This window comes from Haplochromis burtoni, unplaced genomic scaffold (genome assembly GCF_018398535.1).
Source record: "Haplochromis burtoni strain Fernald_Lab_line unplaced genomic scaffold, NCSU_Asbu1 Contig_3, whole genome shotgun sequence".
In the NCBI taxonomy this organism is placed as follows: Eukaryota; Metazoa; Chordata; class Actinopteri; order Cichliformes; family Cichlidae; genus Haplochromis; species Haplochromis burtoni.
The window spans coordinates 5,227,452-5,245,938 of record NW_024582364.1 but is presented as its reverse complement, the minus strand read 5'-3'; the positions used below and the strand labels follow the sequence as shown (position 1 = coordinate 5,245,938).

General features: G+C 39.9%; 1 protein-coding gene across 1 annotated transcript; it reads left to right on the top strand.

The window, feature by feature from the left end:
• Positions 1-94: 94 nt before the first annotated feature.
• Positions 95-18,264, top strand: npc1 (Niemann-Pick disease, type C1). Its single transcript, XM_005912528.3, has 25 exons — positions 95-263; positions 2,754-2,885; positions 3,046-3,152; positions 3,505-3,650; positions 3,847-4,014; positions 4,138-4,387; positions 5,257-5,339; positions 5,444-5,811; positions 6,410-6,636; positions 6,966-7,066; positions 8,314-8,416; positions 8,502-8,691; positions 8,929-9,111; positions 9,601-9,715; positions 10,264-10,391; positions 10,687-10,821; positions 10,945-11,034; positions 11,301-11,491; positions 11,658-11,773; positions 12,198-12,327; positions 12,430-12,615; positions 13,331-13,562; positions 14,576-14,689; positions 14,864-15,026; positions 15,111-18,264. The coding sequence occupies exons 1-25, from the start codon at positions 186-188 to the stop codon at positions 15,191-15,193; spliced, it is 3,819 nt and encodes a 1,272-aa protein (XP_005912590.1). The 5' UTR covers positions 95-185; the 3' UTR covers positions 15,194-18,264.
• Positions 18,265-18,487: the final 223 nt, after the last annotated feature.

The following is an 18,487-nucleotide window of genomic DNA, read 5'->3' as shown; positions in this document are numbered from 1 at the left end:
GGGTTCCTTTCGTGGCCTTCGTGGTGCAGTGGGTCATCTTAGTCGCTAGGGGCAGCGCTGGGATAAATATTTATCTCCGCCCCAAATAAATATTGGGAGGAGGAAGAAGAAGAAGAAGACAGTTGTGAGGAAATGTAAAGTTTGCCTGAGCAAGTCAGTTGAATTTGATCGTTTCAGGCACCGAGATGGGGCTCATGGCAGGGAGAAGCTTCTTAAGTCTGCTCTTCCTCGTTATATTCCTGGCCGAGGGTTATTTTAGATCGGTAAGTTTGATTTAACGTCACCGCTCTCGTGACTGTTTAATGACTCAGCTCAGGCGTAGCTAGTGTTTGTTTATCAGTTGTCGAGGGAAACTCGGATTTAGGCTGAGTTGAGCTATTAAAAAGTGTTCACCCTATTTTGCATATATTGAAGACAATATTAGCCGATAATTGGCTTAATGTCGGTTTGAACATATAGCTGGGGTTAGTACTGCTGCTTTGTTGCGGACTAACATGAGACCGGCGGTGCGTGTACAGGTTCTAGGTTCAGCGAGTGTCGAAACCAGATTTGTGTGCTGACTAATGGCTCCCGAAATGTCATCACAGCTATGATAAATGTCGCTAAAATCTCAAGCCTGTCAAAGGGTGAACAAAACCTGCGAGTTAAAAGCTAGCTAGTTAGAAAGAATAGCTGTGGTGAAAAATTCGCTTTTTATTTGGATGTATCAAGTATTTGAACTACACGTCATGTAGCTGATGTAGTAACCGCGGAGCTGGTGAAAAAATAGTGCAATGAGAGAATACAGACGCTCATGAGACTTGAAACTACTGGGGTTTATTTTGAGATTAACATCAATTCACATAAAAAAAAAGCACAGTTTTGTGTGCCAGCTTCAACTTCTGCATGTATTGATAAACGTTTAAATTACTGCATCTCCTTAAGAAATACCCATAAAATAATTTAAGATCAGTTTAAAGGATTTTTGATCAAAGCAGACAAAAAAAAAAAGAATTTGTCTGTGATTTAATCAGATGTAGATAATGCTAAGCCTCCCAGCTCCTGACTGTCACTGCATTGTTTGCTCTCCTCATGATGTAATTAGGTCAGTCCACTGACTGCACTTTTTTGAAATCCTGCTAAAACACCAGAATCTGATTAATCATTACCTCTTTAGGATAAGATATCCTGACAGAAGCAGCAGGAATGTCAAAATCAGTGAAAGAGTATTGATTTGTGGCTGCTGTGGATGAAGCTGAAAGTATTTTAGCAAAGGCTCTGAGTGTGCATGGCTCCTGAGTTGAGGTGAATTTCTCTGAATATTCCCAGGCGGAGTTTTGCTTTTTACCCTGAATTAACAAGACTTGATTTTGATAGATGCAGAGTTTGGTCACTAGCTCTGGCTGCACTTTCAATTTTTAGTGATATTCTAATGTCAAGTGTCATCTTCGCACCACAAGGCACGAGTAGGACAAAGTGTGACAGGCTTTCCCATAAAAGTTTGTGGAGTAAGTGAATCAACTTCCTTAAGTTACTCATCGGAAAGCAAAAAGCATGTGAGAGCGCACTGATGCTGAATAAACAGAAAAAAAAAGTTTAGTTTTAAATCTTTATGTAAGAGTATTTCTCCATGGTTGACTGATTGGAAAACAAAAACTGAGAAATGTGTCTGTCTGCTTTTCAAAGGGTATTCTTAAAAATACCAGATGAAAAGAAAACATGTTTGCAGAAGTGAAGTGACTATTTTCAGACATACAAAGCACAAGATACTAGAAACACAGGAAATGAGACCCGGTCTGATATTTAACTCTGTTAAATGTCGTCTGCATCCAAATTTGTTAAATCCCCTTAAGCAGTTTCAATGAAAGTCACACAGTCTGCTGGAGGAAAAGCTGGCGGAGAGGAGTGAAAGCAAGGAAACCTCCCTCTATTCACTTCAGCTCTTCACCCTCTTGGAGGGATGACAGGAGAGGAATGGAGAGAGACAAATGTGGCCACTCTTTGCGTTGTGTAAGGGAAGTGAGAATCTGCAGTCATGTACCGATGAACTCTCATTACTCTCAAACACAAATACAAGAATGCATAAATGTGGCTCTGTTAAGGGGTGGTCTCTTTTCACACATATTTGAATGCTCGTAAGGGCCACCCACTTCTACTGTGGCTCAGGAGGTAGGTTGGTGGATCGATTCCCCAGTTAGCCCCAGCCTGGGCACAATGCTGAACCCCAGTTTAAGTTGGTGTGTGTGAATATTAGACCTTATAGAAAAAAGTGATTGAGAGTGTGTGAGACGAATTAAAAAAAAAAAAATCACTGTGTAAGTGCTAGCATTTCTAACTGCTGCCACTGTTTCAAGTCTCATTCCAACATCCTGAGTTGATATTTAATCTTGTAAACTTTTATCAATTACATTTAATCACAGTTTTAGTTTTTTGGTTGTTGTTGTTTTTTTTCATAAATCTCTGCAGCCCTCAAAGCACACTCACTCTGAAAGTCTTTGAGGCGGAAATGTATCTAAAGGAAGTCAGGTCATTGGTCTACAAAGTCACATGGTCTGCTGTAGCCTTTAGAGAAACTAAATGCGTCTGGGCTTTCTCTTTGCCCTCTTGGTTTTGACCATATCCTCACTTGGTGAAAATTGAAGTTGAGTCACATGAATTAAAAAAAACAAAAAACATGTTGTACTGGACTGTGCAGCTGAAACGAGCATAAACTTGCACTGCAGTTTTCGCTGCGATCACTAAATAAATGACTTCTGATTTTCTTGTTTTACAAGTATCATGTTGCGGCCCATCACTGCGTGTGGTACGGTGAGTGCGGTAACTCGCCGGTGCCTGGAAAAAAGTACAACTGCAACTACACTGGTCCACCTAAGCCACTACCACCTGATGGTTATCTGCTTCTCACTGTACGTACAGCCCTTCGATGTTTTTTTTTTTTTTTTTTTTTGGGGGGGGGTTTCTTCTCTTATTGCTCACATTTTTTGACACCTAAAGCATCCCACAGGTTTCCTCTTACAGAAATCTTCTTATAAAGTGTTGTCATTCTCTTTGTGTTTGAATATGAAGGAGCTCTGTCCTGGGTACGACTATGGAAACAAAAGTCTCTGCTGCAACGTTGACCAGTTGCGAACCCTCAAAGGCAGTCTCCAGCTGCCACTTCAGTTCCTGTCTCGGTACGCAAAGATGTTATATAATAAACTGCCAGAACACATGACCTGCTTGACTTGGCATCGTTGTTCCCTTTTTTTCTTTTTCTTTTTTAATTTCTGATGATAAACTCTGCAGTGGCACACACAGCATACTGACAGTCTTCCATGTTTCAAGTGTCAATGTTGCATTTTCCAGTTAATTGGTTTAGACATGGACTCGCTCAAAGGCCAAAGGAATTTCATTTTATGTCAGCACACTTTTGTTTTCTCCAAGAAACCTTTACAGACTTTTACACTTTAACTTGTTTTATTATTTTGTGAGTTATAGCAGCAAATCTGTTTCCCTGTTTCTGTCTGACTGTGCGGCTGCCTGCAGGTGCCCGGCGTGTTTCTACAATCTCATGAACCTCTTCTGTGAGCTGACTTGCAGTCCACACCAGAGTCAGTTTATGAATGTCACCAATATTACTGGCGAAGACGTAATGGCAGTGCAATACTATATTGGACAAACATTTTCTAACGGTGAGGTTTTTAGCCAGAATTCCCAGTATTGTAACAGTAGGGAGCTTGATCAGTTCTATACAAATTCTTGTGTAATTGTTTAATTTTTGGTGACTGATAATTATAACATTTAAATTTGGAGTTGACTTAATTATTTATATGCCACCTTTTTGTTTTTTGCCTTGTTTTTAAAATTATGTCATTTGACTTCTGCCAGCCATGTACAATGCATGCAAGGATGTCCAGGCACCATCTAGCAATGTGAAGGCCTTATCTCTTCTGTGTGGCAAGACTGCAGAAGCATGCAATGCTACCAACTGGATCCAGTTCATGTTCAATACCAAGAATCAACAGACCCCTTTTCCCATCGATCCAAAATTCACAGGTCAGTATTTTTCAAGTACTTTTTTTTTTTTTCCCCCCCCAAAAGCAGTAGTTTTCTGAGCTTGAGTATTTTTAAGTTTCTGATCCCTCTGTTGTCCTGTGATGTGCAATGTCTTTACCCTAGATGTCCCGTTGGCTGGTTACACTCCCATGAACAACATTACGTACGCCTGTAACGAAAGCCTGGAGGATGGTTCAGGTCCGTGCTCCTGTCAGGACTGCGCCAAGTCCTGCGGCCCGAAACCCGTACCTCCACCGCTCCCGCCTCCATGGACCATCCTTGGTATCGATGCCATGGCTGTCATCATGTGGATCTCCTACATGGCTTTCCTGCTCCTCTTTTTTGGAGTTCTTCTGGGAGTGTGGTGTTACAGGTAATGGAATTTTTTAGCTTTGAACACACACTGTATAGTTGGATGTGGAGAGATTTGTATGATGACACACTTGAAGGTTAAGCAGGGTTTTTCTGGTACGAGATAAGCCTTGAGGGTTGACTGCACGCGCATGATGGGTAAAGGCAATGACTGTGTGAAGAGGTTTGATGCTTTGCCAGGCCTTAACTGCAGCTGATTTCAGTTGTCAGGTTTTTTGTTTTTGTTTTTTGTTTTTCTGCTTATGGTTTGGTTTTCATCTGGGGAAATACATCGTCACTCATGCTGATTTTGCGTTTGTCTGTCCAAAGAGTTGATGTGATTCTTTTAAATTATCACTACTGTTCAAAGGATCCTGCAAGCATCCACCACTTTTGCCTTGAGTTGGAACTCGAGCCTTTTCAAGTTGCCACGTTTTGTGATTCATTTTATTTTTCCCAGAAGTTTACCAGACTGTTTATCCCACTCCTGATATTCTCTCTCTCATTCATTCACTCAAACATTCATATGAAAAGAGCAGAAACCTGTGTTGTTTTTACAGCATAGGAATTGTCTGATTTACTTGCCCTGAGAATTCATTTAGCCGCAACTTCCAAATGCAAATGCCACTCTCTGAAGTTAAGCAGGCAAAAGGTCATAAACTAATTGATCAGGCAAATTTAAAAAGAAAAAGGGCGGGGGGCGGAGTGCCTTGCACCTTGCTTTACATTGAAATTGTAACTGCATCTTATAATTCGTTGAATAATTAAAATAACAAATCTTTCTGATTGTATACTGTTGGTTCCTGTGTCAAGCAGTACATAATGTAGCTGAATATATTTCAGAGTGGAAAACAGATTTGGATGATATCGTATGTTTGTCCTTCTTTGCAGGAAAAGAGCTATCACATCTGAGTATGGCCCCATTTTGGACAGTAATAACCCACTGTCACTTAACAGTGATGATCCTGATCAAGGTACAGCTATGAGATGTCATTGAGACTGCATAATTTCTCCAAATGTGTCTTGATGTAATTACCACACAGCCCAAACTAAGTTCTAGGTATTTCCTACCTTTCAGTAAATGCATCATGCTGTGAAACGCTGGGTGAGCGTTTTGAGAATGGCCTGCGGATGCTCTTCAGCTCCTGGGGTTCCTTCTGCGTGAGGCATCCATTTCTCATCCTCTTCTGTTGCCTGGTACTGGTGGGAGCCTCAGCTGGGGGCCTGGCCTACATGCGCATCACCACCGACCCCGTTGAGCTCTGGTCATCTCCCAAGAGCCAAGCTCGTCAAGAGAAGGATTACTTCGACAAACACTTTGGACCTTTCTTCAGAACTGTGCAGCTCATCATAACTACTCCACTCGAGCTCAATGAGACCTACAATCCGTATTTTGGAGGATCTTTCCCATTCGGTTCGGTTCTGAACAAAGAGCTCCTGCATCAGGTGAGTTGAAGTCAGACTGGTTTGAAAAAAAAAAAAAACCAATTGGCCTGTATTTGTATAGCGCTTTACTTAGTCCCTAAGGACCCCAAAGCGCTTTACGCTACATTCAGTCATTCACCCATTCACACACTGGTTTATTTTGGAAGCCTGTTCAGTCTACTTTGACTATTTTTGACACATATAAACTATATAGAAGTTTAAACAAAAGGTATTAACGAACCATCCAAATATTTCAATGAGGTTAGATATGATTTCATGCTCTCCCAATGTACACAAGTGACTTTCTTATCTTCAATAAATAAATAAATACAGCACCATGGTGTCTCTGTTTTGAGCATATCCTTGGCTAATATATTTCACATTAATGGCATTGGCTGAACATGCAGACTCACGCAGGTTTTCAACCAGAGACCATTCTGCTGTGAAGCAACATTGCTAACCACCGAGCCACAATGCTGTCAGTGTGTAAATTCTGTAACAACGTCACTGTTTCCTTTGTTAGATAAAATAGAAGCTTTGCACGTGAAAAGCAAGCAAATTTTTCATACGGTGGTTAAAAGGTTCTCCTTTCTTTTTCCATTTTCTTTCAACTTACCAGGTCCTGGATCTGCAGCTTGAAATTGAAGGCCTCGTAGCCTCATATAATCAAGAATCCGTTACCCTGAAGGACATCTGCTTGGCTCCTCTGGCTCCGTACAATGACAACTGTACAATTCTTAGTGTCCTAAACTACTTCCAGAACAGCCACGCTACACTGGATCACTTAATGGGAGATGAATTTTTTATCTGGGCTGACTATCATGACCACTTCCTCTACTGTGTCAGGTAAAAGTATTTGTATCTGTTTTATTGACAGATTTAGCCTTTACTTTTCTTATCAGCTTGTTTTAATTGCTGTCACATTTGTGTTAAATGTCTAAGAAATATTTTTAAAAGTTAAAAAAAAGCAAACCAACAGTTGAAAAATGGCACCTGCAGTTAACAAGAATCTCCTTTGTGCAGTTGAGGTCACTGAAAAAAGTGTCTTCTTAAAATAGTACACTCAAACTTCCTCATTCGCTGTCATGTGCAATAGGTGTTTATGTGACGCAGATTTCTGCAAACCCTTACTGACGGTTGTCTTTAACATAATTGTTTTCTCTTTGCTTGTGCAGTGCACCGGCTTCCCTCAACGACACCACTATGCTACATGACCCTTGTTTAGGCACCTTTGGTGGCCCTGTCTTCCCTTGGCTTGCACTGGGAGGATACGATGGTGAGTTTTGAAGTATATTCACATGACTTCGGTTTGACACAACTTCAATCAGAGCATGGGGGTTATACTGGCACAGCTTTGTATGTTAAAAGTTGTTTGGACGCCATCCTGGTAGTTAAACTGTTGCATTGGGGGGGAAACTTGCGTATTCACCAATTCCGAATTTTGTTTTAATGAAATTGTACATTTAAGTTGCATGCAACACGTTTCATAGAAAAGCAATTCTAAGTGCAAATCATTACTGCTGTTTGTCCCAGAACTGTGGGAATTTTTTGTTTCTCCCCTACAGTAGTTGCATAATTGGTTTACAGCTTCTCTTATTATTCTTTTATTGAGTTTTACTGCGCTGAATGAAACACTTTGGTCTTTGATCACTCGCTGTACTCTGCGTATAAACTTTCCATTTGTAGCAGTGTATGGAGGGCCTAAAGTGCCAAAAATTTGATTAGAAATTATAATAAAATAAAATAAAAAAGTGCCATGAAATGCATTACAAAACAAACAATGAAGAAAGAAGAAAGATAATTCTGTGCAAGTTAAAAGCAGGAAAAATCCAACGGGGGAAATAACATGTGTCTAAATTTCAATGTTGTTAAGTTATAAAATATATAAATAGGTAAATTAAAAAATAATAATAATAGTACTACAGTGCATGATTGTTGTAGAAGAAAATGTCTGGCCTTCCAAATGACTGATTATATAATTCATTTATACCTACGTTAATTTTATTTTATTCATTTTATGTTGTAATATTTTGTTGGAGTTACCATGGAAGGATAGGTTTTGTAATAACTTTAGAGGGGACAGCTCAGGTTGGAGACAAGTATCGGGGCGAGGTTTAGATGGTGTTGGGCTATGTTGCAGTTGTAGTAGTGTTGATTCAGAATAAACTGTGGCATTGCATTTATTATAGTGTAGTGCAACATCATTAGAACTGATCTTGTACTACAATTAGAAAATGAAACAAATGACTTAAGTACTAATAGCAAGAATATGGAGCATTACTAGATCTGAAATGTTGCATCCAAATAAAGCCTAAATCAAAAGTAAGAACAACTTCCCATTTTTGTCTTCAGCCAACTGTGACGATGTAATTTAGAAGCCATTTTAATCTGTACACGTTTTCAAAAGGAACATTAAGCAATAACTGTCAGTTCAGTAATCCTAATTATTATGATTGATAAATGAGAAGCATTTTAAGTGGTTCATGCATCTTGTTTTTTGTTTTCCTTCTTTCCCCACTACAGACACAAACTACAACAATGCCACTGCGCTCGTGATCACTTTTCCCATCAACAACTATTTGAATGATACCGTCAGACTGGAGAAAGCTCGGGCATGGGAAAACGAGTGAGACAACAAACGATCAATAAGCTCACGCTAGCTCAAGATGCTGCTCGTACGTTAACATCTGGGTTTTTTGCTTCCATTTCAGGTTCATCAAATTTATGAAGAACTTCAGCAACCCCAACCTGACCATCGCTTTCAGTGCAGAGAGGAGCATTGAAGATGAGATCAACAGAGAGAGCAACAGCGACATCGGCACTGTGGTCCTCAGCTATGGCATTATGTTCATCTACATCTCCCTGGCCCTGGGTCACATCCACAGCTTTAGAAGAGTGCTGGTAAAAATTAAATTCTTTCTCTTCACTGTGCATGTGCTTTTAATGATCAGTGAACATAATCCATGCCTGAAATAGTTTGACACATTATGCTTTGTAACTCCTCCTTCCTGTTTGTGACCATAGAATTTAACACATGACTTTAATTTAGCTAAACTGGATCAACATGATTGGCAGCTTTTTTCCTCGTCGTGCATAAAGTGTGCACATAATGGGCTTTTTATACTTTTGCCCCTACAGGTGGACTCTAAGATTTCCCTGGGTATAGCAGGTATCCTGATTGTGCTGAGCTCTGTGGCCTGCTCACTGGGGATCTTCAGCTACTGTGGTGTCCCACTAACGCTCATTGTGATTGAGGTCATTCCCTTCCTTGTGCTGGCTGTTGGAGTGGACAACATCTTTATCATAGTACAGACATACCAGGTAAGCTCTTTCAATCCAGTCCGTTAAACTGACACATAATTAACAAGTGGCTTGCCATATAATGTGGTGCTACTCTAGACCTTTATTAATATTAAATATAAATTATTGTCCAGTTTTCTGTCTCTATTATGTTTTTTTTTTTTATAATTATTTTCTTATAAGCATAACTAAACGTTCAGATAATGAGGTCAGCTTATCTGCAAGTGATCCATGTTTGCCAAAAGGTCAGTCAGGCTGACAACCAATCAGAGTAAAGAGTGGGTGGTCTAAATAGAAGGGGAGATAAGATGGCATGTTTCAGATGGATGATGAACTGAGGGGCTGCGCTCAAGCCCAGTGTAAGATTAATAACGATTATTTCGGACGGTGAATCATGTTAAGCTACTCTGGTGAGTCCAAGAATAGAAAAATGGAGCTGTAAATAAAAATGGGTCCCTTTTGTACCAGCTACGTGTACTAAATTGGTTCTTCATTTGTATTTTCGAACAGAGGGATGAGCGGATGCCACAGGAAGAACTCCACCAGCAGATCGGTCGTATTCTTGGAGACATCGCCCCAAGCTTGTTTCTGTCCTCCTTCTCTGAGACTGTCGCCTTCTTCCTGGGTAAAATAGATCAGTTATTACATTTTCCTTTATTACTACATCAAGTACACAGACAGCTCTCAGATCAAACTGCTCTTTTTATCATCAATACCTACCCTGACATAGTGTTCATACAACAGCGATTGTATAATAAATGCTCTGTAACACTGTTTGTACTGATGGGACTATTTCAAATCTCTAACAACTGAGTCACTTGGCAGTGACGGTGCTATTTATTTCACTCTTCTGACTGTATGCCAAGGCTGTGTAACGCTGATTGTCTGAATCTTGATTCTAATAGTGTTTGTTTTCATTACACTTATCAAAGGCATTAAAAGCTAGAATAATTTTTTTTTTTTTTTTTTTTTTTTTTTTGTGATCAGTCGGGGACAGCGAGAGCTCCGAGAAGCACAGTCGCTGTCGCTTTCTGTTTTTTTTTTTTTTTTTTTTTTGCTTTTTTTTTTCTTTTTTTTTAATTTGGTCCGAATTGTTGCCATGGCCACAAAATGTGTCAAAGTGCCCTGGTGAGTCACATACTGATAAAATAATCTTTTCTTTTTCTTTTCCAGGAGCGCTGTCCAGCATGCCAGCAGTCAGGACGTTCTCCATGTTTGCTGGCTTGGCTGTTTTTATTGATTTCCTTTTGCAGATCAGTTGCTTTGTCAGCTTGCTCGGTCTGGACGCTAAAAGGCAAGAGGTGAGACGATCATATGAACAGAGTTAGATTTACAGACTGAGGGTTTATGGAGATGTTTTGCCAAATATTTAAGCTGAAAGTTTCAGTCCCAGCAAACTCTTAATCTAATTTTGAGGAGATTTAAAATGAAATTGGTGCAGTGATGTCTCTTCTTATTGTTCAAATTTCCTATTGGAGTTTGGAGTGTATTTGAATCTCAATAACAAATGTTTGAGTGCATATTCTTGATAGTTTCAGACTAGGTCAGTAGTGGTAACATACACTTATCAAATGCTTTGTTGTTTGTGTCTAATAGAGGAATCGACTTGATATCTGCTGCTGCGTGACGCTGCCAGAAGGACAGGAAATCAAAACAGATGGCTTCCTGTTCCAGTTTTTCAAGAAAGTCTTCGCCCCATTCATCCTCACAGAGTGGGTGCGACCGGTCATAGTGAGTACCTCAGTGCAGTCACGCACGCCTGCCTTTTAATAATTAGCTAAAAAACAGGTTTTTGGGTTTGATTTGAAGAATTGTTTATCATGAGCATGCATTCATGATCATTGTTATTTATAGGTGGCAGTGTTTGTGGGAATGCTCTCCTTCAGTATTGCTGTGGTGAATAAAGTTGAGATCGGACTGGACCAGAAATTATCCATGCCGGATGTAAGTTTTATGTACACCATTTCAACCATTTTGATACTTTTGGAAAAGTTTGTCTACAGGTTGATTGTAGCAACACTCAGCAGTGACATTGAAATTTGTAGTCTGGTTAGTTTGCTGCTTAGTCATTCAGGAAGCTAAATCATGCATGTAATGTGCCATAATTTCTCACAGCTGTGTGTGTGTGTGTGGGGGGCATGGAACAAGCACGATATCTTGTCTCACATCCTTTTTCCTGCGGGCAGTGCTGACAGTTTCTTTCTCTCTAGGACTCGTATGTATTGCAGTACTTCAAGAACATGAGCGAGTATCTCCACACTGGAGCACCTGTTTACTTTGTGGTAGAGGAAGGTCTCAACTACAGTAGCCCAGAGGGTCAGAATGCTGTGTGTGGAGGGGTGGGGTGTAACAACAACTCCCTGGTGCAGCAGGTCTACACAGCCTCACTTATAAGCAACTAGTAAGTCTGAGCTGAGGATGACATGAGCTCCTGATCCAACTGTTTAAGTGTTTGTGTAAATTAATATATCAATTGCTAAACTTTAGATCCTGCAAAGGTTTTGAAACCTGTCTGCTTTGATGTTGTGATGCCAGAGCTATTTATTTATTTGTTCTTCTGCTTATAGCACAAGCATTTCCAGCACACCATCCTCCTGGCTGGATGACTACTTTGACTGGGTGAAGCCTCAGTCCACCTGCTGTCGGTACTACAACACCACCGGGGCCTTCTGCAATGCCTCCGGTAAAGTTTTATTCAGTGCTTTGAACGCTTGTTTCATAACCCCATAACCCTGCCGTTACAATGGGCCAGTCTGGCCAAAGGTTTTTATTTCTAGTTCTTCATATGAAACAATGGCTGTAAAACATATAATCCATGCCAAAACAACAACGCAATATAAGAACTCAAACGGTTAAAGTAAGGTGCATTACATTTTTCAGAACAAAAACAAAAAACAGGTGCAGGAATCTGTATCCATGGTGATGATAATGGTAATCTTAGTAATAATGTTGACAGTGTGATCTGTATATATTGTATGTTAATCACCTCTATGTTGTATATCAGACTTTCCAAAACATTCACTTGTTACTTTATTAGTTTTCAGTTTTTGTGTTTTTGTCACAATAAATGTGCAGAATTATATGTACTGATTGATGTATTTTTCCAGTGGTGAACTCGTCCTGTGTATCCTGTCGGCCGATGACTCCCAGTGGAAAAAAGAGGCCTGAAGGAGAAGACTTCATGCACTTTTTACCCATGTTCCTGTCTGACAACCCCAACCTGAAATGCGGAAAAGGGTAATTTTAAAGCTCTGTCGACATCTCCTCCTTCTATTGAAAGCACGGTGTACCAGTTTTGTTGTGGATTATGATGTTTCACTTCTTCCCATATTCCTCTAGTGGCCATGCAGCCTATGCTGCCGCAGTTGACCTGTATCCCAACAACACAGGGGTAGGAGCCACGTACTTCATGACTTACCACACCATCCTAAAGGAGTCCCCAGACTATGTAGAGGCTCTGAAAATGGCTCGAATCCTGGCCAAAAATATCAGTGAGTCCATGGACCACAAAGTTTTCGCCTACAGGTAAGACCTATCGTATCAACCTGCCGCGCATATATATATAAATCATTTTATAGTTCTTTATTAAAGTTTGTTCCAAATGAAAAGTTTTCAGTTTCAGCCGCTGTTTTATGGTTTATGGTGGTGTATGCTGAATTTTTTGAACTGAAACTTTAGGGTTATCAGAGGTGGGGAAGTAGGTTGTAGATAAACACACAGCAAAGAAAACAACATTGCAATACAATACAGTACAATTTTATTTATATAGCAGATTTAAAACCAAAGGTAGACCAAAGTGCTTCACAATAATGCAATAAGTTATTGATATAAAACATTAACGAAGTACAAAAACAGGTGGGAAGCACTAATTAAACCAGGAGTGGGGGCTAAATAAAATAGGTACGGCACCTCAGGGTCAATTCAAAATATAAAAATATTATGTAGGAGAATCAGGAATAATGCAGTGAAAGGTTAACATTTATGGAAATGCAGATGTTTGACATTAAAGCGTTTTCTGTTCTCTACAAATTTCACTTTATTTTTTTATGAAATTACATTTGCTGTTTGTCAGAACAGGATGATTGGTAACTAGTTTAAAAATGCAATGTAATAAAGCGACAGTTCCTTGTTGTTTTTAAACATATAGACCAATATTTCAATACAAGTATTAAACACATACTCTTTTATCTATTGAGATAACAGTTTATTGCTAACTAATGTGTCTTCTCCTCCTTTGCAGCGTCTTCTACGTGTTTTACGAGCAGTACCTCACCATCATGAATGACACGATCCTGAACCTGTGCGTCTCGCTGGCAGCCATATTTGTGGTGACGACTGTGCTGCTGGGCTTCGAGCTGTGGGCAGGCGTGCTGGTCAGCATTACCATCGCAATGATTCTGGTCAACATGTTCGGTGTCATGTGGCTGTGGGACATCAGTCTCAATGCAGTATCACTTGTGAACCTGGTTATGGTAAGAGCACCTTGAATTCACTGGACTCGGAGTTTAGGTTTGATAGAGTGAGCCTGTTTTACACTGTAATCATGTGAAAGTCTATCATTTAACCAAAATATCCACTTTAATACAGTGGAAAACCAAAAAGCTTTGTATTTTAAACCCAGATTTTGTTGATTTTGTTTTCTATTGCATGCTTTTCACAAAACAGTAACAACTAATCCTAATATACTGGTTCATTGAGCGTTAAGTGTTTTATATAGGTGTTGTTTTTTGTGATATTATTAAAGATATAACCTTTAATAGCTCAGTCACAGTAGGAGAAAAATGCCTTCTTTTTTTTCCTTTTTTTTTTTGCAAATAGGAGTAAAATCTGTGGTTGCCCAGTGATTGCACTGAATTCTTTATTTATTTATTTTTTTAAACTTTAACATCCAGCAACTCATTGTAAGCAGTTCCAGCAGCTACTTGAGTCAATTGCACAGATTGCCTTGTGGGAGGCAACCTGTCTTCAAACAATCACAGTCTGACTGCAATCAGTGAGACAAATTTCCAAAGAATTCTCTCACTGTTAAACGCCTATAGATTGCAAACACATCTTTGCAATCAGTGATCCCGGTGGCTGCCAGCTTGACTGTGTTCTCGGTATATTTGTATATAAAAGCAAGGTTGCCATGGCCGATGTCATTTTGTGCTGCTGCCTCCAGCCACTGTTTCCCCAATTGTTACTGTAGAATAGGTGAAACGGAACACAATGTAGGTGTAGTCAAGTTTTGTTCCTGTTTGCATCTGGTTCACACGCTGTACCCTTTAAACTGGGACTGTTTACATTTTCAGTCCTCCAATCAGGGATTTTGTCTTTGCAATGTAACAGTGTCCCTAAAGGTTTGCAGATGTGTTGGCAAAGTAATATGTTGTATTAATTAAAAAAAAAAAAAAAACACAAAAAAAGATTAGAAAACCTCACACAGAATAGAACTCCTGAATGTTCATGTTGGTGGTGCTGAGGTGTTTCCTGTCCTCTGTTGCAGAGCTGTGGGATCTCGGTGGAGTTCTGCAGTCACATCGTGCGAGCCTTCACCGTCAGCGTGAAGAACAACAGAGTGGAGCGTGCTGAGGAGGCCCTAGCTCACATGGGCAGCTCAGTAAGTTTTTCACCTCTCATTAAATCCACAAGAGGGCGTCGTATTATGATCTCTTTTGGCTTAAAGAATAATTTTGGCACTTTGGTAATGCAGTGCATAAAAAACTGCTAGATGAAAGGGTCACGTTTACTTTTAATTATCACTGCCTCATGTAACTTTTTCCTCTTTCTGCAGGTTTTCAGTGGGATCACATTAACAAAGTTTGGAGGCATCTTAATCCTGGCACTTTCCAAGTCGCAGATCTTCCAGGTCTTCTATTTTAGGATGTACTTGGCCATAGTGCTGCTGGGGGCGGCGCACGGCCTCATCTTCCTCCCTGTACTGCTCAGCTATATAGGTCAGTAATGCGGTAAATAGAAGAAACAAGTGCACCAATATAGAGGCTGTTTATACTGACTTTAACGTGTTTGACTCTTCACAGGTCCGTCAGTGAACAAAGCAAAGGTGTTTGCTGCTAAGAAGAGCTGGTCTGGCACAGAAAGGGAGCGCCTACTCAACTACTAGCAGCTTGCTTGAGCCAGTGAACAATGAACTAACTATTTGTCTGTGAGCGACGTGCGTGGGTGTGAGCGCGAGCAATTTCTGTGACCACTGACGCACTCGTCGTCATTGCCACTACTATGCATGGATTTCACTCAGGAATATACTTTGGGAATGGGAGCGCCAGAGGCCTTGCCCGAATACATACTTACCGAACTTCCTCCGAAGACTTTGGATCCCACCAATCCTCCTCCTTCCTCTTCCGCCTACTCACACTACAGGATAAGTATGACTTCAGAGTTTGAAGCTTGAGCAACATACCACAGAACAGACACTTTGCCTGTCTGAATGTGGGAGATTCACCACCCCCGGCATCATTTTACAGACAAACCCTCAGTCAGTTCCAAATGGTGCGTGTGGTTCTGATTCGAGAAAACTAAAAAGGGTGATATTGGTTACTTTTATTATAAATGTATATAACCACAAAAACATGTAAATGGATTTTGTCAAAGCAGGACTTTTATATAGCTATTTGATATTATACAACATTAGCGCTAATGATGATAATGGCATCACAGGCTCTTATGATATCTGGCATTAGCATGAATCATAACTTCAGCTTCACATCACACAAAACGACACATCAAGCAAATAATGATCCACCACATTTTCCAATTCCAGCGATTTGACCCCAGTGGGCTGCGTGTAAACATTTTCTAAGGTTAATCAGGTTTAACAAAGCAATACAGAAACTATGCTTAGCAGCAGCGTTAAAGAAAGAGGACTTTTTCTGCATCTGGTGGATATAAACGCCATCAGTGTTGAAACACTGTGACACAGAGCCCAACCAAAACATTCCATATATGTGCATTCCGCATTGTTTGCTTCCACATTGGTAGTTGTCGCTTTTTACTTTCAAACCTGCTTATTTATCTTTAGTGCCTCAAGCGACTGCAGATGTGGATTGTTGGACTTAAATGCAGCCAGAATGCATGTTGATGCCAGGTGCAAAGGGAGCCATGGTGCTTAGAACGGTTTTATATTGAAGTGTTTAGATACAGTTACAGTGCAACGTGTTGCACCAAGAAGGTGGAGAGATGCGGCTTCACATTCAGCCATGAAAAAGCTTTCACAGGACTGAATTAAAATACACTTATTGTGCTGTGCTCATCTAGAGTCATCCCTTCACCTTTTTAATTTATTATGTAGTTGATTTTTAACTATTAAAGTTTTGTTACCATGCATTACTGTCTTAGAATTCCTTCTGGTGTCCTTTTAAAAACAAAAACAACTAATTTGTGGGCACTCTGAAATTGTAACTACATTCCAGGACCTTGTTCACTTGCTTCACCCAGGTCACAGCACGTCTGATACGGGTGACGGCATCTCTCCCACGGTATACTCTGCTGACACCATTAATACCTCCCATTGCTTCCCATTTATGGTTCCATGTTTGTTTTTTTTAGTGATGCAGTGATATTGTTTGGAATTTGAACTGGATATGAAGAATGCTTTTGCACAGCTGATGTAATCATAAATAATGAATTGTGGTGTTTTTGTTTCCTTTTAATAGAGCTGTGCTTTAACACAGTTAATCGCGTCTAAAATGATGAATTTTGTTGTCAAAACTGAATTTAACAAACCTTTGGGATTCTTAAGTTTCTAAATATTTTAAAATAAAATAAATGGTACTTTTAAAAATACTGCAGAGCCTACTTCATGTTGTTTTCAGAGTATATGCTATAAATCTTGCTGATGTAGCTTTTTGTTGTTGTTGTTTTTCTTCATTATTTTCAGTGCTGTGAACTGTAACTGTAGCAGACGTTAATGTAGCATAACCCACTCAGTAAATGTAGCTGAGGCTGACCACTGTGTGGCGCCTGAATCCACGCTCTCAGTTATGTAGTGGAAGTGACCTAATTTTTATGGTTTGCAGAGACGCGGTCCTGCAGTGCTTTTAATTAGTCAGTGAATCAGTTTTCTGCAGCATGTCACTATTTCACAGCTACACAGACGTCTTAATGGAGCTGATTGTTTAGCATCTAAGTTTTGCAGCTTTTTGGAAATCAACACCAACACTTTGGGGGCCATCAGTCACAGTCGCATCCCATTTGAAAGCAGTTGCCAAACCTAGAGCTGTCTTCTTCCTGCCAGCATGTGTTGTTGTGACTGTCTGTCGAGCACTGTTGTCACACAATCCTCCAGCTCATGACTTATTTATCCACTGCCCCGTGAGAGCAGGGAGTGTTCTTTGAATCAGGCAGACAGGTTGTCGGAGTACTATTATGTAAGATGTGCGAGGCTTGCCTCTCACTGGACTCTGACCTGTCCTCATCTTTCATTATGACAGAGACAGATGTGCACAGTAAGGTTATTTTAGAAAAACAGGAAGCATGGCAAACATTTCGCTGCAACCCTTTGTGTGTGTGGCTAAAATCAGCTGGTGTGAAATTATTTCCTCTGCACTACTGTACAAGAATCTCTTAAATACGAGACAAATTTTGCTTGGTAGTAACGCCCAGAATAGATGATGACTCATGATTATTCCTGAAACCCAAAACCTGAAACTAAAGTGAAAATCGAAAATTGTGGTCTGGAATTGAAACTAAAGAGTAGTTGATTTACTAGTGTGATTGTAATCTATAATTTACCGGCAGCCCAATAAAATTCTAGTTATTATTACAGCTGCTGAAAAGTTTGGGTTACCCATGTTTTGTTTTTTCAAAAAAGAGAAGCACATTTGTTTTTATCTAGCTACATTAAATTGATCAAAAATGTACATGACCATGATTAAGTGTCATTCATGACACATTGTTTATAATTTGTAATGTAAGCTTGTGTTGGCACAACTAAAGCTGTTTTACTGATTAAAGAAGCAATAAAAAAGGGTGTTTTTCTGCAACTCATCAGCATTTTTAAGCTTCTAACAGATGAAGATTGCAAGCAGGGAACTCAATTAAAGCCAAAGCTTCCATATTTACTACTCCCTGCGCAAACCAGCACAGCTTGGCTCTGATAACTTTTCATTAAGTTAACCCTTGAGGTGTCCGTTTGTCAGGCTAGAGAGTCGGGGATCCTGATAAACCTCTGGGGGGAAGAAAAAAGAGCCAAAGTTGTTTTCTACTGCTCTGCTCTGTCTGGAGCCAGTGTGCACGGTTTCGTCAAAGGTCTCAAGTGTTTTTAGCCATTCTCTTCATCTCTTACAATAAACGATAGAACAAAATGTTTCTGAAGAAATTTCTTCGGTTTTTGTTTTTTTTGTTTGTTCATTTTTTTTGGTTTTCCCGAATAGATTTTGGACATCGAAATTTGTTGCAT